Source organism: Trichosurus vulpecula, chromosome 7, assembly GCF_011100635.1.
Source record: "Trichosurus vulpecula isolate mTriVul1 chromosome 7, mTriVul1.pri, whole genome shotgun sequence".
In the NCBI taxonomy this organism is placed as follows: domain Eukaryota; kingdom Metazoa; phylum Chordata; class Mammalia; order Diprotodontia; family Phalangeridae; genus Trichosurus; species Trichosurus vulpecula.
In genome coordinates, this window is record NC_050579.1 from 131561083 (window position 1) to 131587957 (window position 26875).

The 26875-nt window shown below is 34.7% G+C and overlaps 1 protein-coding gene across 2 annotated transcripts in view; it reads right to left on the bottom strand.

Annotated features, from left to right (window-relative positions):
* L3MBTL3 (L3MBTL histone methyl-lysine binding protein 3) overlaps positions 1 to 26875 on the bottom strand; it is a 154029-nt gene that overhangs the window by 108599 nt on the left and 18555 nt on the right. For both annotated transcript variants that reach the window (XM_036768842.1, XM_036768843.1), the window contains exons 2-7: positions 24391 to 24461; positions 23258 to 23369; positions 14188 to 14299; positions 12587 to 12746; positions 10448 to 10583; positions 3664 to 3714 (exon numbers count right to left, since the gene is read on the bottom strand). In XM_036768842.1, the coding sequence (XP_036624737.1) occupies positions 3664 to 3714; positions 10448 to 10583; positions 12587 to 12746; positions 14188 to 14299; positions 23258 to 23359 (561 nt within the window). In that variant the 5' untranslated portion in view covers positions 23360 to 23369; positions 24391 to 24461. The remainder of the gene's footprint in view (positions 1 to 3663; positions 3715 to 10447; positions 10584 to 12586; positions 12747 to 14187; positions 14300 to 23257; positions 23370 to 24390; positions 24462 to 26875) is intronic.

Consider the following 26875-nt stretch of genomic DNA (forward strand, 5'->3'; position numbering starts at 1 on the left):
AAAATACTATACAAGATAAAAAAATCATGAAATAACATGACAGGACTTAAATATCTACAGAGTTCCCAATTAATGATTAGTGACTCCACCCTCCAAATCAATACACATGTGAACACGAGAAAACCAGCAGGCTTATGCTTCAATGTCTAACTGTAGGGTTCCCTGTCTAGTCCCACCCATAAGAATGATTCAGCCTGAACTCAACCCACATCCCATAAGAGGTGGCAGACACAGATTTTGTTCAGCCACAATGAAGGAAAATAAAAGCAAGCAGAAGGGGCTGGGAGAACCGAGGCAGGACATAAAATACTGGCAGCAAAGACCACTTTGCAGAACCAAAGGCTGAGGAAAGAATCCCTCTTAAGAGAAACACAGCTAAGGCCAGCACTGTCTCTGCCAGAATTAGCTCTCAGCAATGATCCAGACCTAGCCCTTGGAGCCTCCAACAAGGCTGGGTATGAGGATACCCATGCTGAGCATGATCTGTACAGCAAAGAAATGGGGAAGAGACAATGAGTAAGTAGGGAAACCAAAGACAAGTCACTGGGAACACAAAAGGATGAATAACCAAAATGCCAAGGAAGAAAGCCAACAGAGATGCTCACAAAACCATTAGGTAGAATGAATAAAAACCCAAAGGGAGGATATAAGACAACAAACAGAAGTTAAATGAACTAAAATTCCCTGATCCAAAAAAGCACTCTGCAATTTCTCCAGAGATCACGTAACAACTACAAGAAAATCCAGAATGATTCAAAACAAAAATTAAACTGTTAAAAGAAGATATCAAGATTCATATTTAGATTATCTAAATCAAATTTAGATTAGATTAGGAAATCAGAGGTCTCAGGAAAAAAAAACTGATAAACATAAGATAAGAACAATGATGAGCATTCTTTCCAAAAATATATTCTGAAAGAGAAAATGACAATTTGGGTTATAAAAATACTGATGTAGAAGAAAGTCTGGGAAAAGAGGCAACAATGTTAAAGAACGCTGAATATGAATTCTAGAAAATTCTAGAAAAGCCAAAGCAATTGAGCTTCAAGATAGGATACAAAGAGATAACTTAAGCATCATGGCTCTTCCAGAAAAAAAAAAAAACATGATGAATTAAAAATCCTGCATATTCTACTGTAGGGAATGACACAAAAAAACTGTTCTGAATGTTTAAACAATCAATTCCACAGAATGACAGAGGAAAAAAAAACCCACACATAAAACTCTATGCTTATAGTGGTTAGATGTCACAATGTCAGTAACAAACACATTTTGTAAGCAGTCAGGAAAAAGACCCTCAGCTATAAAGGAACACAAATTTTAATAACTCAGGATTACTCTACAGTTATAAGAAACTAGAGCATAGAAGAGAATACAATATTCAAAAAACAAAGGCCTCTCTTTGGGAAAGGGCCCAGCAAACGAATATACTTAAAAGAGGGGAGGGAAGGTAAGGAGAAGAGGATTTACAATCACACATTGTACTGAGCAAGGAAAAAGAGTCAAAAGAGAAGTAGATAAATAGAAAGAGGAAGGAATTTAAATAAATTTGAGGCACTTGGAAGAGAGCAGACAAACCAGGAAAAGGAAAAAAAGGAAAGCAGTGAAAGGACAAAAATGACCTGAGGGACTAAAGACTTAAGGAGAATTTAAAGAATAGGGAGAATGGCAGGAGAAAGAACTGATTAATATTCTATGAATTAAATCTCAGGACTCTCCATAACTGAACCAATATATTTTGTAGAAAGGTAAATACAACAGGAAATTGCATAAATGGAAAGAGGGAAGATAAAAAAAATGCAGAATAACTAGAGAGGTACCCCCACCAAATCTGCAGGTGAACAGTGAAAGAACAATGTCTTTATTCTCAAGAGTTGGCACAATAGGAAATAGGATAAAAGCAACAGAGGATAAGAACTAGGATGGAGGGAAAAGTGGGCTCATCCTAGAAAAGGAACATTTCCACGGGGTTAACGAGCTGTATATCTATGATAAGAGACAAGAATATTAAAATGGGTTTTGTCTGAAGGAAATCTCCACATTAGTACACCTTCCAGGGAAAGAGCTACATGTTCTAAGGTTGCATCTTACCCCAGGAGAGAGTAGGTGTGAACAAACTCCCAGAAGCAACCAAAACTCACTTGCAAAGAAGACATCAAATGAGAGATGGGATAACCTGGCCTTAGGAGTGTTGACACAATGTTAAGAATATTGAAAAGGAGTAGGCATTATGGCTTGGGACACAGAGTTATTCTCATGATATGATACTACTTCCATCCAACACTGCTTCCTCCTTGAACTGATACTTTTAAGGGAAAGGCACAGTAGAAAACAGAGATAATTTGTAATATCTACAAATGCAGTTATATAGAAATAGTATAAAAGAGGGAGTTCATATCTGAATCTTCAAAAGTTCTGCCCTTATGTAAGAGAGACAGAGAATAAAGATTCCCTAATCATGAGAATTCAGAATTTACTAAAAGGAAATAGAAAAAAAAATCAAGCAAAGAAAAAACATTCTTGGGAAAGGGCCCAGTAAAAGAATATATTTAAAAGAAAGGGGGTGGGGAAATAAGGAAGGGAAGATTTAGAATCATACATTTTACCGAGCTAGGAAAAAGAAGAGCCAAAAGAGACAGAAAGAAATAAAAAGAGGAAAGCTTTTAAATAAATTCAAGAAATCTGGAATAGAGCAGGCAAATAGGAACAAAAGGATAGGAAGAGAGCTTGTAGGAAGAGATTAGTATCAAAACTGTGTAAAGAAAACTAATGTCAGGGACAATATACTAGTTTAAAAGTGTAGGGCCACAAAAATGATCGATACAAAAGACATAAATAGATAAAAACACAATTTTGACAACTATAACTTTAAACATAAATAGATTAAACAACCCCCCCAATATACCAACAAGATAAAGAAAAAAAGCCCAATCTGCTAAATAAATGAAAAAAATCTAAAAAAATAAAGCTTCATACTAAATGAAAATGAGAGACTTGAACAAAATTTTCTACATGTCAGGCATTTTTTAACAGAAAGAATTTTAATCATGCTATCAGACAAAACAAAAATAGAAATCCACAATATTAAAAATGATAAAAAGAAAAATTACATTATGCCTAAAGGAATGAAAAACAGAAAATAAAATAATATCAATAATTAATATAAACATATATGAACCAAATGGCAACATTTAAATTCATAAAGTAGAAGTTAACAACTGCAAAAGTCATGATACCATAACATTAGGAGACTTTAATATTCTTTTTTTAGATTGGAAAAATATAGCAAAAATAAACAAAAAAGGAAATGAAGAACTGAACAAATTGCTAAATAAATTTGTTCTGAAAGATTTATAACATATTCTAAAGAGGAACAATAAAGAATATACATATTTATTCATACTCCCTTTATAAAAACAGACCATGTGCTATGGGAAAGAAAAATCATAAATAAAAAAGGCAGAAATACTAAACACATCTTTTACCCACCAGAAGGTAAAAAAAAAAAAAAAGACTAGGAATACACTAAATATAAACAAAAAGAAAAACAATACTATCTAAACACAAACTTAGAAATGGCTTCCTGAATGAATGATAAAAGAACAAATCACAGGAACAATTAATTACAATCAAAAAGAGAATGATAAAAATAAGACAACCTACCAAAATATCTGGGATGCGGCTAAAGCAGTCCTCAGAGGAAAAACTATATCTCTGAAAACACACATTAACAAAACAAAAAAAAAGAAAGGATTAATTGATTGATGATACAATATTTTTAAAATTAGAAAATCAACAAGAAAACAAACTCAATGTAAATACAAAAAGGGAAATCTTTAAAATTAGGTAAAAATAATAAGACAATAGATAAGATAAAACAGAAAGCTTTTTTAAAAAATTAGTAAAATCAAAAAATCTCTAGCTAACCTAATAAGAGGGAGAAAAAAACAAACAACAAAATAAAAAGCAAACAAGGTGAAATTACAACAGAGAATAAATAAAAGTAACTATCAGAACCTATATAACAATAAACAATTTTTTAAAAAAAGAGAATTATGTACAAAAATGAAAATTCCCAAATTAACAAACTGAATCTCGATCTAGATAGATTTAGAGGTAAATTTTCTCAAGTGTTTAAATAACAATATTTATACTAAATAAATTATTTCGAAAACTGAGAAAAACATTTATAAAACTACAGTTATTAGAAAAATGTAATCCTAATACTTAAATCAGAGAGATAGACCAACATCACAAATATTGATACATTTTAAAAACAACATGATTATGTTAACAGATGAAGAAAGTCTTTAACCAAATATAATATTCATCTATGCCAAAAACATCTACAAAGCATAGACAGAGAAGAGTCTTTTTTAATATGATAAAAAGTATAACAAATACATATATGAGTGTTTGTGTATTCTCAAAAGCTAACATTATTTGTGTTAGGGAAACATTAGAAGCTTTCAAGATAAATATTGAATCAAAGTAATGATTCCACTCCTCTTTCTATTCAACATTGTTTTAGAAATGCTAATGATCCCAATAGGACAAGAAGAAGAAATTAAAGGCATAAACATTGAGAAAGAATAAACAAAATTAGTGCTATTTTCAAGTGATATAATATTTTACTTAGAAAACCCCAGAGAATAAATCCTTTATCCTAAGGGACATTAACATTCACAATGAGGTTCCCTTGTGCACCCTAACCTCACAGCAACTCAATCTCTTCAAATCTCAGGATTGGCTTATGCTTCTACACCACATCAATCACATACAGAGGCAGAAGCAGTCACATCCTGGGTCTCACTATTTTCCACAAATGTTCTATTTTTTTTTAATTAAAACTCTGACTATACCTTCTTATCATTCTCTCTTTATGCTTCACTTCTACACTAAACCTTTGCTGTGACCTGTTACCCTCCCACACCCTTAGTAGTAGTAATATTTATACACACACATACCCACAAATGTTTGTGCACACACACAACTACAACAATGGAAACAGTAAGGGGAAAAAAACTAAATGCTGCCCAATTGAGATTGACAACAGAGAAGAGGGGAGAAAATGCACCCCGCTTCATTGCAAAGGTAAGGGACCATGGGCATGGAAAATTGCATATTCTGTTGGACATGGTTAATGTGTTGGGTTTTTTTTTTTACTGGACTATTCTCTCTGCCTCTGACTCTCTCTCTCTCTCTCTGTCTCTCTCTCTGTCTCTCTCTGTCTCTCTCTCTGTCTCTCTCTCTCTCTCTCTCTCTCTCTCTCATTCTTTGATAAAAAGGAAAAGCTAGAGGAAGGGAGTAGGGATGCATTAAGAAATGAAGATAAATAAAACAAAAGACAACCATAAAAATAAGACCTTTTTTAAAGAGGACTGCTAAATATTATAAAGTCTTGGCCAAGAAACTGAAGATTTTTACGAGTACAGGTGGCATTTTCATCACTGTTACTGATCACAGGCAAAAGAAAGGGATAGCTGAGAAATGAATAGCTGGTTAAGAAGACAATATATCAGAATGGGTTTTGGATTTATGGACCATAGCTCATAAAAGAGATATGTTGGGTGTTTGGCCAGAGACAGAGTATACCTAACAAAGGACTGCTAAGAAGAAGAAGAAGAAAAAAAAAAGCATAGTCCTGCAAATCTAAGCAAAAAGGCTTTAGTATTAAAAGGAGATAAAGAAAACTGTCCACATAAACCTAGCAAGCCAGATAAGATACAGAATCAATCAACAAGCACTTATTTAAGTACCTAATATTTACCTGGGAGTTCCCTCTTCCAAAGAAATCATAAGTCTAGTCTCTATTTCATATCTCTAGGCACTGTGACACTGGTGGCAGACAAAGGAGATACTAAGATACAGTCAATGCATGCCTTCAAAGAGCTTACATTGTACTAGAGGGATAAGAGTTTACAGATGAAAAAATAGTGGATATACACAAAATAAATACATAACAATAGAAGGGGGAGAGCACAATAACAGCTAGAGGAATTAGGAAAGATCTCTTGAAAAAAGCATCACTCGATCTAAACAAAGAGAGTTAGGGGGTTCCAAGGGACAGAGATGAGTAAGGAGAGAATTCCAGTAATGGGGGATACCCTATGCAAAGACAGCATGTAAAACAGTTTAAGATGGACTGTTCAATAAATTGTAATCAGTCTGAAATGATAGACTAGAACCATATTATCAAGGGCTTTAAATGCCAAATGGAAACCTCTATTTTATTCTAAAGGCAACAGAGAGCCATGGAAACTACTTGAATAGGAATAACATGGTAAAATCTAAACTTCAGAAATATGAATTTGGCAGCTGTGTGGAGAATGGATTAGAGAAGAGACTAGATACAGAAACACCAATTAAAAGCCTATTGTAATAGTATAGGCTAGAGGGGATGAAGGCCTGGACTAGGGTGACTATGAAGCAGAGAAAAGGAGCAGTTGCTATGGAGAATTCCATAAAGAGATGTCTAAGGAAGAATAAAAGGATGGGTATGCAGCAATTCAGTCTTAGTTAATGCAGAAAAACATAAATCCAATCATAGGCCCACCCAGTATGATTATATGAATTTCTCCAGCAGCATTCTTCAACAAATAAAGTAATATAGCACTGAAGTTTGAAGAGGAATGAATGATAGATAGCATAAATAGATAGCATAAAGTTGAATTCGGTAAACCAAGAGTTGAGATTCCAAAGGAAGGAAAGTAAGGTAGAACAGAAGGGAATGGGCAGGAAAAACAGGAAGGGGTGGAACAACTGGAGGTTGCAAGGAATATAGAGGATACTGTTTATGATGAATATTACAACAAATTGTAGTAAAAAAGCCCCCCAAGTCACAGGCTACATCACAGGGTTACCAAGAAAGGAGTCATTAACAAAACCCAGTTTTAGATATCTATACACGTATGCCCAAAGTATGAGCTAACAAGCAAAGTAACTACAGATCCCAATGCAAGGAGGCTACTTAGAGCTCATAGTTATCACTGAGTTTGGTGGGATGGGATCATCACTGGAATGTGGCTCTGGAAAAGAATACCTATTTTAATAAAGACAGGATAGCTAAAAGGGAATAGCATGGAACATGAAGAAGATATAGATACATGATGAAGTCCAGGAAGCAGAAGGGAAAAGCATGACGATGAAACACAGAGACAGAAACAGATGTGATACTGACAGAGCACAGCACAGAACACCTCATCTAAAAGAAGAAATAAGCTAGTGCTTCAGGAAACACAATGCAAGACTGGCACAGAGGTCTGATATGGTAGTGATGATGATTTCAATTATCTGGTACAACTCACTCTCTCTCTCTCTCTCTCTCTCTCTCTCTCTCTCTCTCTCTCTCTCTCTCTCTTCCCCCCTCTCTCTCGGTCTCTCGTAGATCAGCAAATAACTTCTTGATTTGCCTTAACAAATTTCATCCTTCCAAAGGTATAGGCATCAACAGAGGGAAGAGCAATTTTGGAACTGTTTTTCAACCACCAAATAAGAATTGTTGCTAACTTAGAAATGATGGGAACGCCTTATTGGAAAGGGATCATTCAATCTTAGAATTTGTGATAAAGAAGGCCAGACATGGTCTGACATGCTTTCCAGATTTTGGAAGAAAAGATTTCAAAGGGTTCAGAGAATGGATAGGTAGGATTTCATGACATAAAATTCTACAGAAGGCAGGCCATGATATATGGAAAGCTATCAAGAGTAAAATTTTGAAGACACAAAGGAAAACAATTGCAAATGGGAAGAAAAGAGGGAGTTGTCTAAAGATATTGGTATAAATGCATAGGAACTCACCAACTTATATCAACCAACATATCTTTTTTAAAGAAAATATAGATACAAGGGCAAGTATACCATGGTCCAATAAGAAGCACTAAAGCTTAATGTCACCTAAAATTGGTTAGAAATGTTTAAAATAACAAAGAAAGTTTATTTTTAGCTATAATAGAAGGAAAGAGGTGTCTCAAAGAAAGAATAAGACCACTACTTAGGGCTGGTTGAGAAATGTAAAATGATAGAGAAAAAAACAGAAATAACTCTTATGTTATTTGTTTTCTGCGTCAAGTTTTCTGTGTCAAATTTTATTTGTTTTCTGTATCTTTGGAAAAATCTTTAGACGAAAACGGATAGAACAAAACTGGCTCACTGGGAGATGAAAGCAAACAGAAACACAGCAAGAGAGCTTTAACGATATACCCTTAATGGGTTCAGTTCACCACACCCAGTTGAACTGCATCCTAGGGTACAGGAAGAAGTGGGGAATGTGATTGCTAAGCCAATGTCAACGACCTCTGAATAATCTTGCCAAAAGGGAAAATCTGTCATAGAACCAAAAAAGAGTAAATGTCCTAATTTTCAAAGAAGAACAAAAGAATCAAGTTTGAAAACTATAAACTAGCTTTGTTGTTGTTCAGTCATTTTAGTCTGGGTCCAAATCTCTGTGATCCTATTTGGGGTTTTCTTGACAAAGATACTGGAGTGGTTTACTGTTTCCCTCTCCAACTCAAATGAGAAACTGAGGCAAACAGGGTTAAGTGACTTGCCTAGGATCACATAGCTCGTAATTGTCTAAGGCCAGATTTGAACTCAGGAAATGAGTCTCCCTGACGCCAGGCCCTCAGGCCACTACTCTATTCACTGTGCCAAGTTAGCTGCCCATAAACCAGCTAGCTTGGTAAAATTCTACAATGGATTATTAATGAGATAATAAACAATGAGGAAAGAAGTAGTATCACAGATTGAAAACCAAAGAGGAACTTTAGAAGCCCATGTCATCTAAATTTCTCATTTCAAAGAGGAGTACATAAATACAGCTTCATCAAGGATGAGTCAGATCAAACTAACCACATTTCTTTTTCTATAGGGCTACTAGATTGGTAGATTATGGGAATGATATAGTTAGGATTTACCTAAAATCTAGCAATGCATTTGACAAAATCTCTTATCCTCTCTTTGGGGAAAAGATATAAAAATTTGGGCAAAACATCAGTAGTTGGAAGATTTAGAAATGGCTGAATGGCTGGACTGGAGGAATTGTTTGTAATTTTATAAAGAGGTCTCTAGTAGATTGCCCAGGGATTTGTGCTTGACCCTGTGGTATTTACCATACTTATCAATGACTTAGATTAAGACAAGAATGGCTGTAACAGCAAGTACCCTAGAACACTCAGGATAGCCTGCTAGCACAAGTTCTTTGATCTGCTTTTCTAAAGGAAAGCAACTTTTAAGGGGTCAACAATCTTACTTTAATTACATTCACTAGTTCAGGAGAAAGGTCAGCACCCTGAATGTGGAGAAAATACAAACAGAGAAAATATAAGCGGAGAAAATACAAGCAGAGAAATTAGCATAGGGATCAACAGACAGGGCTCCAACTGTCCGAACAAAGTAATACAACCACCTACATACATCACCGGATCAGGAGAGCACTAACATCTGAGTAGTGGGGGGGGGGGGGGGTCTTTAACAAATGGCTACTCAGAGTCCCACCCAGGGAATTAAAAGGTCCTTCTCAAGAGCAAGCCCCCAAAGGAAAATACCAACCTCAGAATATATGTACACTTCTCAGAGCCAGAAGGCATTACAACCCTTATGACTCAATGCCTAATTAGCTTAGTATCAAAAGGTGTGAAAGCCTTCCTACAAGCAAGCCTTCCAGTAAGCAAGCTTCTCCTTAGGCAAATTCCTCCCCCAATGGGCTCCATGTAACTCAAGATGTATCACAGCTGTGCTTGAACACATGTGGTCACACAGGCCTATTAATGGACAGGAAAGATCTTTCTATTCCATTAACATTACAATGGCATATTTACCATATGTGCAAATAACACAAAGGGATCAGAAAAAGCAAAGCTATCACTTGGGTTTCATTAGCAAAATGCTCCTATCTCCAGAATTATGAGGTACTTCCTATTGCCTTTATTTTAAGGTGATAGTTATCTAAATGTTCTTGGTTCTTATTCACTAGCCAAGATTTGATTTTACATCTTTAGAATAGGAGGTAGGTTCTCCACACTCATCTCCACTGGTTCATGTAAAGACACCAAGAACCGCTTCAAGAAAATGAAGAAATACCATGGATTTGCAACCTATCTACTTCAAATGGAAACTCTCTCTACCAAATACCATGAAAAGCATAAGTGCCAAGAAAATAGCAGAAGGAGCATTCCAGCACAACTAATTTTACTGGTCTGTTTGTGTTTAAGGAGAAGGTCCAATATGGTAGACTAATAGGGATTCTATTATTATCTTTAAGCTCTTTGTAAATGAAGCAATTGCAGAGGTCTGGACAAAGTATCCTATCTTAACCTTCAGTTTCACCTAGTAGAGTGGTATGAACATGCTTCAATACTTTAGCCTTTGTTGAACTGAAAAATGGCTGCCTTATGGGTATGAAGGCAGCACTATTGTCCATAACATCATTATACAAGAAGATACTAACATTTTCATCTTCTCTTTCCTCTCCATCTTCCTTTGGCTCTACTCTGAGAGGTAATTTTGCTTTCCTCTTCCGACTACACTTAGAGTCATCTTCTTCATTGTCTTCACCTCCATCTTTTTCCTCCTTCTGTTCCCTGCTGTGAAAATAAACCAAATATTACTAAGAGACACCATCTGTCACATATCTACATAATCATCAATGATGAATTCATTAAAAATATTTAACTTCTCTAATAGGAACATTTTTAACCAAAGGGAAGAACTAGAACACAACTGGACAGCATATATAAAATACACTTAAAACCACTAATGCACATGACAGCTGTCAGGGTACAGAAAGCGGAAACTATGTTATATTAATTGCAAAAGAGACACCAGCAACATTATGCTGAATGAGTTCTACAAGTTAAAAATTATTTGCCATTCACATCTGTCACCAAAACTAATAAAGAATCTGATTTTTAAAAAAAGATGTAAGTCTTCAGGTCTACTGTAAAGCAAGGATTTAGCTAACTATTACTCAGACAGACAAAACCCAACTGTAAAAGGCTAACTTCGTAAAATATTACTCAGAGAAAAGAAACAATTTAAAAAATTATATGCCATTAAATGACATCAGAAAACCCCATTAAATGTGTCAAATAACTGTAGTATAAAATACACAACTATTTGCAATAAATATGTGTAATTAAAAATTTGTTTTGAAGATAGACTGATTTTGTTAAGGTCTCTAAAATGGAAGCAGATCAAACACCACCACATGTCAGGGTGTGCCACATTTCTCTTCTAAAATGCAGTCTGGTAGTAGGCTAACTAATCACATGCACTACTACATAAACACCTAAAAACCATGACTCATTTTCCTTCAAATGAATCTCAAATACTTTGTTACAAATAAAAGGTCTCGGCACAATTACTTTTGCCAATCAACAAAAATTTACTAAGTGCTTTCTATGTGATAGAGACTGTGCTAAACAGTGGGAATACAAAGAAAATTTAAAAACAAAAAAACAGAACATGGTCTCTGCCCTTAAAGAGCTCATATTATAATGAGTATTTTTTATTTAAAAAACAAACGTTTCTACAAAGCTCAGTTAGTAAACTCAAAGATCTAGAACTGGAAGGCACCAGAGACTATACAGTTTTAGAGATGAGAAAACTAAGACTTGGGGAACTGACTTGCTTAACACCATACAAGTGTAAGGAGGTATTTGAACCCCAATTTTCTGACTCCAGAGCCAATGTTCTTTCCACTTCAACCATGCTACATGAGGTCAATATTCATGTTACAGAAAATTTTTTAAAATCATATTCCTAACAATCTAAAAAAGAGGCAATTATTGTAGTAACAGGCAAGGAGCTTATGAAGTACAAAGAAGGGTAATGACATAATAGAAGTCAGAATCAACAAGCCTATCAAAAATTTTAAGTATACTTAAACATTAAAAGGAAAGTCTTGGAAAAAAAAAGAGAAGGAAGGCTTCTAAAGAGGCAGAGAATAAGCAGGAAGAGATGAAGATACAAGGAAAAAAGAAACAAGGATCAATAAAGCAAAAATTACATGGACAAAAATAAAAAGAAATATAGAAGGAAACAAAATGGCAATCTTATTATTACTCTGCTAAATTTAGTTGTAGCCAACTCTACCCTCCCAAGAACTATCTAATTAGTCCCTGAAAGTCATATATATATATATATATATATATATATACATGTACACACACACACACATATATACATATACATATATATGTATGTGTGTGTGTGTGTGTGTGTGTGTATATATATCTTCTAAACAAATTGTATGTAACAAAAGTTCAGAAGATTTATGTAAACTCCTTTTTTTTTGGTTCTTCTATATATGCTGGAATATCTGTGATTGTTGAAAATTGGTAAATTTTCCCCACTGCAAAGGAGAACCCTGAAAGCAGACAATGCCTTACTGATTTCTAAGTGCATCCCTAGCAGTTAGCATAGTGGCTAGCATATACCAAGTGCTTAATAAATGCTTATTGAAATCATCATTAGCTTTAAAAAATTGTTTTTAAAAACTAAGAAGCAATTAACATAAATCAGGTCTCATCTGCATTATCTTTATATTTACAAACCCCATTTTATACATGATAAAAACAAAATTTACTTGTCGTTGTTCTGACGTGCACATTTCTGACTGCAAAATTTTCCTCCAGAAAGAAACTCATCTACAGTGCCATACTTATAACAGTTTTCACAGAACTGAAGTCCTTCTACTTTCATTGTTTCCTTCAACCGGAAAGGCACCCCTGTCTTCTCTGAAAAAACTAGAAGGTAAAAGAAGGGCATCACTAAATTGGTATCATTTCAAATTTCTTTCCAAAATGCATCATCATTAGCATGATAAATGTTAATAAATAGCCATATGGTGCTCTGTAGTCATGAAGGAATTTATATAACATTCTCTCATATGATTCTTATAATCACTTTGTGGAATAAGTAGAAAAGGTAATACATTCACTTTACAAATGAGGAAACTGACAATCAGGGAGTCCAAGTAACTTACCCAAAGTCATAGAGCTAGTAAGTGGTAGATAAAGTGAGGATCTGAACCCACCTTCTGAATCTAGGTGAAGTGCTCTTTCCTTTATACAATGTAATACTTTTGCAACACTTTGATTAACCATAAGAGTATACTTTAAATGATTTGGAGATAGAGAGGCAGATAGTAGGCAGAAAATGGAGGTAGAAATTTACAAAGAGAAAAAAATCTGAAATAAAATCAAATAATAATCTATCTAAGCACTACCCTACAGAAAACTTTAGAGGGAAAGAGAAATGTCAAATTACCAATAAATTAGGACTACCTTGGTGGCTAATTTGGAGTCCTGAATTTCAGAAAGTGGTTCTTTTTTTTGATACTACCAATAAAGTATTTGCTATAGTACCCAAAGAGTGGTCCATGTAATAGACTTTTGATTAATATAGGCTTTTTTTAGCCTGAATTACAAGTGTAAACATAGCTAAAATTCAAAATAGTAACATCTCTCCATTTCCCTTTTTGTGTCTAAGACCAAATGTGTACAATCACAATTATCCAGATACTTCCTTTGGATCTCAAAATTTGCATTTTCAATCAAAATATTTAGTAAATTAAAGAAAAGTGGTGACATTTTTGCTAAAGCACCAACGTGGACTATGAGTTAGCTAGAGAACTACCAATCCTCCAATTCATTCTATGCTAATCCAATCTAGAATTAGCTAGGCTGCAGTTATTTTAAAATGTTAGAGTTTATCCTATTTCTTTTTCTTGTTAAAAATTTATATAAGAATACATTCCATGGACATTTTCCAGTGCTATCTTAGATTTAAAATCTTTATTTTTATTATGAATTTAAACATGAACAAATATAGATATTTTTATATAAGAAAAAGAACAAAAAATACTATATAAGCCCCAAATTCTTAAAAGCCAGGAGTTCTAAACTTTTTTCTTTTGGTTATGGGACCCCTTGACAGTCTGGTGAAGTCTATCGACCCCTTCTCAGAATAAAGTCTTTAAACACATAAAATAAAATACATAGTTGTAATACATAGAAATACAAGAATTTAAGATGTTTTTCCATCCCAATTCACAGACCCCATGAAATCGAAGATCCTCAGTTTTAAGACTTTAGATGTTTATATACATATGTTTATATTACAATAATTAAAAACATTCAAAACAGAAAAGAAACAAAAGAAACATGAAAGCCATTTCTTTCTGACCTTCTTGTGCAGTAGGCACCATCCAGGTTGTGGTGGCAGTGGCCTTTTTAACACTTTCTATCTCAGTCTCATCTGTGATCACTTCCAAGGCTCCAAACTCATTTACCCGAAACTATGTAAGAGAATACAAAAGACATGAGCAAAATTTACTAAGGTCCCTATGTCCAGCATTTATTTAATGGGAATCAAAGGTAAGTTGTAAAGCATATTATTTAAGTGTTTTAAACAATTGTGTGTCTACACAGGTGATTAAAATACCACATTTTTAAAAAAATAAGAAGAAATAGCATCATTTCTAATATGGAAAATAACAATCTATCACTTACTCTAAAGATAGAACAAATAATAAAAACACGTTGCTCTGCACAGAAAATGAGAAGAGTTCACATCTGTCTGTTATCTACTCTCTGTAGCTTCAGTAAAGTGAAGGGATTGGAATTTCTGATCTATAAAGTTATTTTTGGCTCTAAATTCCATTCGATTTCCTAGAAATTCAGTATCATATCTCTGATCTCGAAAAACAAAAGGGACACATTAGATCGGGAAGAGCAAAAGTGAAGACAACAGAGCCGTGCTGGAGATGAGCACTGGACACCCACAGGAAGCTACACTTTCTTATACAGACCCTCCCTTCTCTGCCCATTGGATTCCTTTCTCTTTCCTTGCAGAGGAGTCAAACTAGCTGTAAGAGCAAAGCATAACTCACAGCCACAAGACAATTTAGCTTTCAAGAAGCAGCCTGAAGGGGCAATTCCCTCTTAGGTACATTTCAATCCCTACAAGATAAAAATCAAACAAAGCCCCAAAGTTATTGGCTGGAAATCTTCTGTCATTGAAATGCCAGCATCTAACAACATATTTTCCTAAAATAGCATGGTTGGATTCTGTTACTAATTATTTAAAAATTTTAAAACTAAATACTATCTTCTATTTGCTCTAATCTTTTCCTCTCTAAAATAGTGAGATCATTAACTAAATAAAATGCATTTTTGTCTGAATTCTTTCTATTTTATAGAAACAAATAGCACTAATCAGAAATTATGATTATTTTACATGTAATGAACACTGCTTTAAAAAGCAGAATTCAAAGGCTGCTCCTTTTAGCACTTAGCTGCTTCAGACAATTATTGTCTAAATAAGTATTCTATCTGCCAACCTAAAAATTTACCACTCACTGTACACAAAAACGAAGTTATTTTATATATCTAGAGTGTCCCCAAGACTGAAAAAATCTCAAGAAAAAGATTCTATCAAATTAGCAAAGCATTTATTTGCTATACTGAACTCAATACTTTTTTCTTCTAGCAGAAGAGTCGAGGCATGTTAACAAGCCAGAAAAGTTGTTGAGGACAAGTGAAAATGTCTTCTCTCATTTACACATAGCAAGGATACTCTCAAAGCCAGGCAAATGCACTGCTCCCAGTGAGTAGGGTCTAAAGAAAGGTAGGTAGGAAGAAACAGACCAAAAGAGCATCTTTTCCAGGCAAGGACCCAGTTCTACCCTTGCAAGAATCCCTTTTCTCTTCTCCCTCTGGGACCTGCCTGCCCCTCATATACAAAATGTGAACACAGCTTCTTCTCTTGAAGGCTTCATAAAGACAGGACTCAATCCTACAGCTATGGAACAAAGGAAAAAGCACTGCTTGCTGTGCCTAAGAAAACTATTTCCTGACAAAGAAAGAAATGAGCAGATGTATTATTTATTTATGTATTATTTAGCTAAATTAAAAAAAAAAGATTGGAGAGGGAAGACTTCACTTTTCCAAACCAATAAAAAACAGAATGTTAAAGTGAAAAGTTCAATATCAGGACCCAAAAGCATGAAAGCTGTAAGTTTCAAAACAAGACTAACAGTACCATCTACTGGGCAAGATTGGACAAAACAGGATATCACAATAATTACTGTTAATTAATAAATCTAATAGCATTGGTAATCATTTTGGGAAAAAATATTCGATGATTACTTATCAAAGAAAAATAATATATGTGGGTTTTAAAATTCCTATTAAGAAAGTCATATTTCATTTTTATACTTCATTCTTCATCTCACTGTTGGGGCGAGTGTTGGTATGGTTGATTCTACCATTAAGAAACATAAGGAGCTTATGTGAAAAATTAGACAACACATCAAATCAAGTAAGGCTTAAATTTCTAAACTGCTGCTAAATCTATCAAATCATCCTAGGCTTCTTTCCACAAACAACAAGTGAAAATAAAATTCAAACACTATATTAAACACCTACTATCTATGCAAGTTGCCACTGATGTTGCTTGAAATAAAGACTTGTAACACAGAGACTATGAATTCTGATGGCTTCAGCACTAAAATAATAGGTCTTTATGATCAAAACTTATCTTAGTATTTTCATCCCAAATAACCTATTCTCTAAGCAGACAGCCAATATCTTTCTAACTCTGAGGTTCAGGTTGGCCCCCATAGATGTAACAACCTTTTTACTAACTAACTAAAGTTTTTACTAAGTTTTAGCATAGTTTTTTAAGAAAAGGCATCACATTTCAAAAATTTTAAAAATTTCACATAATTGTCTGAGTTTTATTGGAAATTTATTCTTTTATTTATTTTTCCCATCTTATTTTATAAAAATAGATGAGATCGAGTGCTTTGTTTTTTCACCTAGCTCCTCTGTGTTATCCTTGTTTTCAGGGTAATTACAATGTATCTCAGCCACATTTCTCATAGCTATTTCCTTTTCTGCACTCACACAGAGGTGATTCTAGTTCATACCTTCATCACCTCTCTGCTGCACAGTTATAACCTCTGAATTGGTGGCACTGCCTCAAGTCTCCCTTCTCTCCAAATTATCCTGCACACAACTTCCAAAGTGATCTTCCTAAAATTCAGGTCCAATCAAGTCATTTCCCTCTTCAATAAACCCCAGTGGCTCCTTATTGTTTCTAGGGTCAAATATGAACTCTTCCAGGCATTCAAAGACCTTTTATAACCCTAGCTCCAACTTTCCTTGACATTTCTCTTTTCCGCACTCCACAATCTGGTCAAATTAGTCTTCTTAATGTTCCTCACGTATCACTCCATCTCTAAAATCTGTGCCTTCGTCATGGTTGACCCAATTTCTCTAGTATATAGTTTCTTCTCATCTCAGCCTGGAACAATCCCTTGTTTTTGTCAAAGTTAGGTCAAAACCACCTTCTACATGAAGTTTTTCCTGACTCCTCCTTCCCCTACTTCTACTGCCTTCCCCCTACAAGTTACCTTATATGTTTGAATATAATTATAAATGTACATATTATCTTCCCCACAAAAAATATAAGCTCCTTAAGGGCAGGATATGTTCCATTTTTGTATTTTTATCCTCAGCATCTAGCAAATTGTCTGGAATATAAGAATTTAATAAATGCTTGCTGATTAAATATAGATGAAAATGTTGGATCTAAGTTGATTATGTTGTCTATACATTGTGACTCTAGTTTCAGATACATAGTTCCATAAAGACTAATACATCATAACTCTTTCATTCTGAAAAAAGAAAACAATCCAATTTTGAGGCTGATCAAGATGCTGTGATTGTATTTAGAATAATAGCTAAAAATCCTTATTTTTATCTGCACTACACTTTAAAGTCATCAATTTGGGTGGCCTGCACCATTTAAAGCAATAGGAAACAAGTGCTTCAGTTCTATAAAAGTTCTCAGTACCAGCAATGATAAAAATGATAAACTTGTCAAACAATACTGTGTTATCTACTCATACCTTAAAATTAGTTTGCACTACAGCTACAGCTGCATAAACAATTATATCAATAAAACATTTTTAAATTCCTGAAATATAGTGATGTGTAGAGCCTACTCATCCCCGTGACACACCTCCTTTTTGCCTCAAGAGTGAGCCTGAATTTTAATTCTCGGTATACTGTGGTATCCCATCACTCCCAGCCAAAGAACTGGAAGAATACTGTTGCTAAAAAGATAGGTTTTCAGTCTCAGGAAGAAGTTAAGGGTCATTGAAATCACTGAACAAATTCCCAAGTCAGACTATTCCCCTTCTGTTCAATTCTGGGCCCAGCACATTGCCCATTTCAGTGTTTTTTCAAAATCTGTCCAAGCTCTACAGGTTGTTTACCCAAGTGCAGCTTTTACAACAGGCAGCCTTCATCTTACATGTTTTTTTTTGTTTAATTTTTCTTTTTTCCATGTGTGGCCTGTTCGGCCAAACGCTTTCAAGAGATTATGGCTCTCACTTAGGAGGCCCTGCCATGTTCCAGGGATTGATTCAATCACAGCACAATGTTATCCATGAACAAGAGCATCTGGAGGACCTTGCCATCTATGGTGAGTGCCAATCTGCTGCAAATAGCTCTGTTCTGTTTTGAAACATGCGGAAAATAAGATTTTTAAAAAACCTCCAAACTTTAAGGTAGTCACATTAACAATGTTTACAAAAATACACCAAGAAAGAGTGCTAAGTTTGTAGTATTAAGACCTGATTAACCAGTGTGACTCCTGGCTCCAACAATTATAGTAATATAATCTTTAACAGGACTATGAATCTCCTCGAGATTCCTCATCAGGAAACTGGGGATGATAATATTTCCACTACCTACATCAAAGGCTTGTAATGATAAAAGTGCTTTGAGAACCTTAAAGTAAGTACTATATAAATGTGATTATCTGTAGTATAAGCAGTATATTCACATAATTAATACTAGTGATAATTACCCATGTGTAAATTTCTTCATGAAATAGTTTTAGTTGATTATTTTGTGCTAAATCCTAACTTTATCTTTAATCGATTCAAGAACCTCACTGTGCCACTTACCTTTGTGACCTTGGAAAAGCTGATTAACCTCTTGGAGCCTCAGCTTCCTCATCTGTAACAGAAGAGGATCAAACCAGATGATCCTCATGTTCCCTTCCAAATCTCGATCCTAGGTCACAATTCTATACCAGATCATAGGCTTAGATCTGAAAGGGATCTCAGAGGTCACTTGACAAGTGTTTTTTCCAACAATTCTGCATTATTCAGTCTCAAGTATTTTCTATTTCCCTGTTCATCCATAAATTGTTTGGGTTAAGTTGAATATGTAAAGCTTCCTGACTTGAACCTGACCAGAAGACCCTACAGGGAAAACTCTTCAAAATAGCAACACATCCCACTGTAAAGAAACATTCTATAGGGCTAACAAAGCATCCCTTGCATTAACTGATTTATTTCTGAAAACTGAGCTTGCTGTTTTGCTGTGATGCTCTGAGGCTAACAGCACAATCTACGTATTACAGAAACCCATTATAAGAACCTTATATCTATATAATGCTTTACAGTTATCAAAGAGCTTCAACATCCACTATTTCATCTGCCCAACCCTGGGATGTAGGCATGATAGGAATTACTATCTCCATTACATAGATGAGGAAAATCGAGGCTCATAAAAACATTAAGTGACTTGTGCTAGCACGATGCTGATCATAAATGAGACTTCTGCCCCCTAAGCCAAGTGTTCTTTTCATTAAACCAAACTAAGGACTATGTTGTCACCCTATAGTACTTACAATTACATTATAACAAAAACAGAAATCCAGACAATGGGAGACTGTGGATAAGAGATATGGAAGACTCCATGATTTATTCAGTTTTCCCTGCAACCTTAAGTTTGTGTAAGAGAAAATTCCCTTCAGGTTTCTTATGTAACTCAGATTTTAATACAAAAACAAAATTTGGTTTAAAGGATCCAAGCTACATAATTGACTTGGTAATGTCTGGATTGCCTCAAGGGAAAAGAGTGACACAACCCTAAAACAACAATAAAAGATAATAATGAAAATTATAATGACCATAAAAGATAATAAAACTATGTGTGGGTATATCTATACAATATAAAATGAGGTGAATATATCATAATTAAACCAGGTGATCTTATTAGCCTTAACAGTTGAATTAGATACCTCAAAATAAAAAAAGCTATTATTACTTTTCTATACTGACTAAATTAATGTAGAAATTGTTACAACTCCATTGTTTGGCCGACCTTGAAGCATCCAAATTATTCAGCTAGAAGGGACCTTATTCCATGGAACTGTGTCTGAAACTCACTAAACTACTGACAACACAAAGGATGAAAATCTCCTATAGGTTGTTGTAGAAAATGAATCATGGTGGGGGGAGGGGGAAAGGGAGGGCAGGGAAAGAAAGGACATCAGAGAAATAAATGTAGTAGCAGTAGGTGATTAAAATAAAAGCTAACTTACACAATAGAGACCTAGACCAGATGATAAATGGCAAAAGAAAAAGATATAAGTGAGGATCATAAAACTTATTTATGTACCATCTATAGCATAGCAATGTGAAAGGCTACAAGATACAGTAGCTGGAAGCAGGTCTTGGAGTCAGGAAGACCTGAGTTAAAGCCCTGTCTTGCACTAGCCATATGACCCTAAGAGAGTCCCCACATCTCTCAGTGCTTCCAGGAAACACCTGCATTGGGAAAGGCAATTTCCTCAACCAGAGTTTCCTATATCAATGAAGTCACAAGAGCTTATTAAAAATTTTATACGAGTGTTTTACCCCCTTTGTGACATAAAGTTAAAAAGCCTCTGTAATCAAATATATAAGGACATATTTTGAAACTGTATTAATAATATAAGGACAAGTTCAGACCAATATCTTCATTGCATCAAGCCCCAATACAGAAATCGAATATTACAGCTAGATAGGACTCATAACATCTAGATGTCCAACCTCACTAATTCTACAAATGAGAAAACTCAGGCAAAGAGAGGTGGAATAACTCAAAGTCAGACAAACTAGGAGAACCAAGACTACAACACAGATCTCTTGACTCTTCATCCAATGCTCCTTCAAATAGAGCATTTCATGAATCCATCATTTAATAGGTACAGATGCTCCCTCTATTAATGAATATCGCAACATCTCTTCAACTAAGTTCAACCTATCTGAGAGTTGCCATAAATGAAAAATCAACCTTCCTGCATCCAAACTGGTGATAAGGCTTAACCTGGCTACTTTTGAGATGATAGATATAAAGTCTATATTTGGACCATTCTGAAAAGCACTCCAGTTTGGTGAAGCCTGCCAGAGCTAGAACTCCAATGAATGACACTGACTTCTGGAGTCCAGAACCACCCTCATACAATGAGGAAGTGGAATAGGCCTTCAGTATCTGTCTGTGATCTGATTTAGGGAGGGACACAAGTAGAAGCAGGGGTTCTGTGAGGCTCAGTGAGACAATGGTTACGTCCAAACATGAGTGTTATATAAATGTCAGATATCATTATTATGATTCTAGAGGAATCAAGGCTCCTATCTGGTGACAATGTCATCCCCTGAGCCCACTGCTGCCCTCCTGCTGAGCTCAAGCGATGTTATAGAACAATATAGAGGTGTGCTGGTAAATATTTAACAACTGAGAGGCCAGGGGATATATGCACAACACAGTTTTAAATTTAATCTGCATTGCTAACATTTTCTCCATTATTCTCTTTATTCTACACAACTAGCAAAACAATAAATCAAGTCCTAAGTTGCAGGATTGATGATTTATGAGGTGTAAATGACCACACTGAAAATTTAACAATCAGCTCTAGGACACCCTGGCTGGAAATGTAATTCAACTTGTCACAAAAGGTATGCAACTTTAGTATAGTCACTGACAAGCATGTGCAAAAAAAGAAAATGAAGACTGAGGATACCCTTCTATGAAGACTTATTCTTATCTTTACCATGAGGGTTTGATTTATAGGTATAGTCTCCCTGAAAAAAAGAGTATATAATAATCTCTATTTATAAAGCAGGTAATTTAAAGAATAACTGATCTATTTACAAAAAAAAATTCATTTAACAAAAGAAGCACAGTGCCTGGCAGTAGGTGCCAAAAATCTTTGATCAATAGATTGTTTTAAAATACATGTACTCTAATCAATTTAAAGTGATTCTATTTGCAAAAAAGAAAAAAAATCATTTAATAGCACAATCCAAGAAAACATTTGCACCTGATCTATATTGTAGATCTATATGTATATATTACATATTGTAAATCTATATGTATAAATGGTCACTTTTGTATGAACAAAGAATAGAAGCTTATCAGATCATGTCATATTTATACTCTTACATAGCATCTTCTTCAATTCACACATTTAGGCAAATATGTGCAATTATTCGATTCCAAAATAATATAGAATGTAGGCCTTGAATTTCGGACAAGTTTATTCATTCTAATATTCAGACAGGTATAGGTTTAGAACTAATGACAAGTCAGACTTTGGACACTACAAGACACTACAACAGGAGGAATTAAGACTCTTTACAAGTTTAGAACTAATGACAAGATAGACTTTAGATATAGATTACAATGGGAGGAATTAAGACTATAAGTTTAGAACTAATGATAAAACAGACTTTGGGAATATATTACAACGGTAGGAATTAAGAATCTTTACAGAAGTTTATTGACTCTATCATGACACTACTACCAATTACTAAGTTACTCTCCAGGAAAGTGGTATTAAAAAGAATAAGACAACTGGAGCTTGATTTACTCAGAAAGCACCTTACACACTAGAAGATACAAAACATTTACTTTTTAAGGTGTTTTCCCCCAAGAAGCAAAATGCTTCATAAATTTAATTATATTTACTCTTATTACAATAAAATATGTAGGAAACCTGAAACAAAGAGGTTAAGTAATTTGTATAAAATCATATAGCCAAGAGAACAAGAAGACGGGTCTCATACATTGATTTCCGGAGTTAAAATACACTTGAAAACTTTGAAAACACTGAAGTTCTTACTTAAATTCTGCACAATGAACAGAGGGGCCTTTGGGACTTACAACTTTTAGCAGTGAAAGTCTCTAAATATTTTTAATGTTTGGAAATAATAGAATGGCTTCATAGCTTATTTTAGGAGCCCATAATTCATAAGATAAATATGCAAATTTAAGATTTATGCTAAGAACTCACTCAATGTGTGCTTAAGTACTTATTATTTTTGTATGTGTGTTTGACAGAATGGATATACATACACATATTTATTAAAAATGAACTGGCAGTAAAAATCTACCTGAAGACAACTTACCTTTAAATCACTTCCTGGCAGAGTACCTACTCCATCTTTCCAGTCCATGACACTGAATACATCAAATTCTTGGCCACTTGTGCTCGAAGCAGGTTCATTCATGATGCATGTACTGAAAATATCAACAATGTCATGTAACTAAAAACTTAACTCCATACTCAGATTTACTTCTAAGATTCAATTTTTATATTCATTTTTTCAAACCCACTTAATTCTACAGCTTTCATAATCCAAAATGATTTTTTGAAATGACTACTTTATAAAAGATTAACAATTTGAATTTTTCAGTTGAAGCAAATATTAAGTTATGGGGCAGAATAAGAAAAGTCTTATTCAAATCTCCAGCTGAACCAAGAAAAAAAGTGGCATGGAATAATTTTGCTATTCTGCAAAAGGTCTGATTTAATTATTGCTTGGTTTAATACTACTTAAAATTTTAAATGATAAAGAATGTGTATAATGACAGAATATCAAAATTTCTTGCCATGAACTTAATGATCCCAGATTGACAACCAGATTTCTCAGTTTTGTTTTTGTAAGCCCAGCAAGTAAACAGGACAGGGAATATGTTACTGTAGAAAGTTGACACTGAAATGAACTATGGTGTCCGTGTCGACAGTGAAGTTAAAACTCTCCCACTGAATTATTTCACTGAACTAAACTAATGATCAGTTGATTATTTTGAGTTTCAGGGAGATGCTCTGAGAAGATCAAAATGATAACAACAGTAAAGTTAGCCGAGCAACTTCAATTCTTAAGAAAAGGACATTAACAGGACCATCATTAAATTGTATCCTTGCACACATACATACGTATATGTATACATTTTGCTCAGTTGTGTTCAAGTCTTCATGACCCCATTTAAGGTTTTCTTGGCAAAGATACTTGGAGTGGTTTGCCATTTCCTTTTCCACCTAATTTGACAGATGAGGAAACTGAGGCAAATAGACCTAACTTACTTGCCCAGGGTCACACAGCTAGTAAATGTCTGAGGCTAGATTTGAATTCAGGTCTTCCTGACTCCAGGCCCAGCACTCTATCCCCTGTACCACCTAGCTGTTCACTACATGTATACATACACACACATAATATTTAAGTAGTTTTTTTTTAATTCAGCTAGGAATAGCCTATACCTGTGGGCTGATTTCAGTTCAGCTGTTAGGACTGACTGACGTCTTCAATATTCTTTCTTCTTTTTTTCTTCCTTTAGAAGAAGAAAATGTTACATGTTAGATTTGTATTCAAGGCCATTGCTTACTGTCCAGATTTAAAAACACAGAATTTGAGAAAACACTAGAATTCCCTTTTTGATGGATTTGCCCTCACTGCTTTAGGCAAGGACTGGGCTTAAAAAAGAACTGGACCAATCATGATGAGCATTTTTATAATCCCTACTGCCAAAGAGTATGAGGCTGCTGGGTCACTTGAGCAAGGTCCTTCTCAGATGCAATATGGCTAAAACTGACTGGGTACCCACATTAAGACTGACACCAGTATGGTGAATCCCAGAACCAAGGGGTCGTCAGGCTGCCCAAGGAGGAGAAAATCAGCTCAGAATCAGAAAAATGGAACAGGTCAAAGTTTCTCTTCCCATCAAAACTGGAATCAGCCTAGAAGTGGTCATTATTACTTCTAGCCTGGGCAAGATAGCCTCAGTCTCCAAAAGACAAAATGTGATGGCTTGGGGGGAGAAGGAAATTGGCCCATGGAAATTAAAAAAAAAAAATCCAGTGAACAAAAAATCCACTACAAAGCATGGCTTTTCAGCTGTGCAGTGGATTGTGCCTTACCCAAATATGTATTGTCTAGCAAAATGCACTGATTTCCCATTAGCTAATGGCAAGCAAAGTGACTGTCTTCTAACAGCTAGTACAGTAACAGTAATTACACAATTTCTTCCAGTATAGGGGCTGAGTATAACCTGAATAGCCCTTTAGAGAAAAGTTTCAGTGTCATGTTTGTTTTTTTCTGCTCAGTCATTCAGTAAATAGAATGTTAGTTCCACTATTTCTTGTGTAACTGAATAATAAAAGTTTTTTGAGAAAGAAAAATAATGTCAATACATCATTTGCAATATAAATATTTTGCTTATATGTCAGATGTGACCATGTTGGATATCGTCATATACCTTTCTTGCTCTGTTAGCTGCTGCTTAAAACAGAATATAGCCAATTCTCACTAGCAGCTGGGAGGGGAATAGCAAAGTTCAGGAATTTCACATGTTATGATAAATAAGCACACACAAACACACACACATGTCAACACACCTAGTGTGTATGCATTATACTAAGCAAAATACTTGGGACTTGAGAAGTAGTCATTCAGAATACTGAGGAGAACAAATAATCTACATATCTAAAATTCATAAACAACCATAAAAAAATTCACACTAGTCACCTTCCAATGCCCTTTTCCCAAGTCTAAAATTGTTCTAAAATAGTATATAGATTTTGGAAGACTATGAAAAAGGAAAAGTTGAAGACAAATACTACGCAATACATATAAGTAATATCTATTACCTGTTTTGCATCATATTAAGCTTAAGATGCATATGCATTAGTGAATAGGGAACAGGCCCACAAGTCATGATAATGTGAGTTTAAGTCCCTCTTCTGACATGCTATGGCTCTATAACTCTGGACAGATTATTTAACTGCTCAGTGTCCCAGACCACCTAAAACTCTGAATTGCAGAACTATATGCCATCTGTAATGATATGTAGGAAGATCCTCACTCAAAGATCTCTATCCACAACAATGAAATTAAGGTTATAGATGATAACTAGTAGTCCATGTATCTAAGATACTGTTTCAGATTCAAAATTTGCACATTGCTTTATCCTGAGGATCATGACTTTTTAAATTTTCCATAAAAATGGTAGCATGACAAATATTTTACCATGTTTCCACCCCAGTAGCACAATTTTAAAGCCAGTGGCTACTTTGCACCTTGGTTAAGTATCATTGCTAGGTCTTGGAGCCACTGGCACAGATTATGCATTTTTATTCCATCTACTAATCAGGTACTACTGCCAACAGTCAATATTATTTTGGCAGAAGCTGTCTCTTCTGTGACATTACAAGTCCTTCCTCCTCAGTTTTCAGTTTTCCTCTTCCACAGGCAAAAAATATTTTTTAAAAAAGAAGAAAGAAAAAAAGGACTTTACATTTCAACAAATAAGAGTTCTGAAAGGTAACATTTTAAATACTGTGTGGAACCTTTCTTCTCTTTAATTCAACTAGTGCGTGCATAATCAACACTGGCAGTGATGAAACCAGTTTAATCTGTTCAAAAACCTTGTTGCACAGTTTATGTTTTATTCTGTGTAAGGGACTTGGTTCCTCTAATTGAGGCAATTTGTAATTGATGCCACTATACGAAGTCGCTGATAGGAAGTTGCTAAGAAGAATCAACAGCCTAAAACTGATATTTAACTCAACCACTGTATGCAAAATTATCATTCTGGACTGTAGAAAAGGAAAGACAATTCTGAAAGACTTACAAACTCTAATCAACTAAATGTTCAACCAGGATTCCAGAGATCTGATAAAAAAGAATGTTTCCCACCTCATGACAAAGAGATTGTAGATTAACAAAGGAAAAAAAAATGTATTTTTG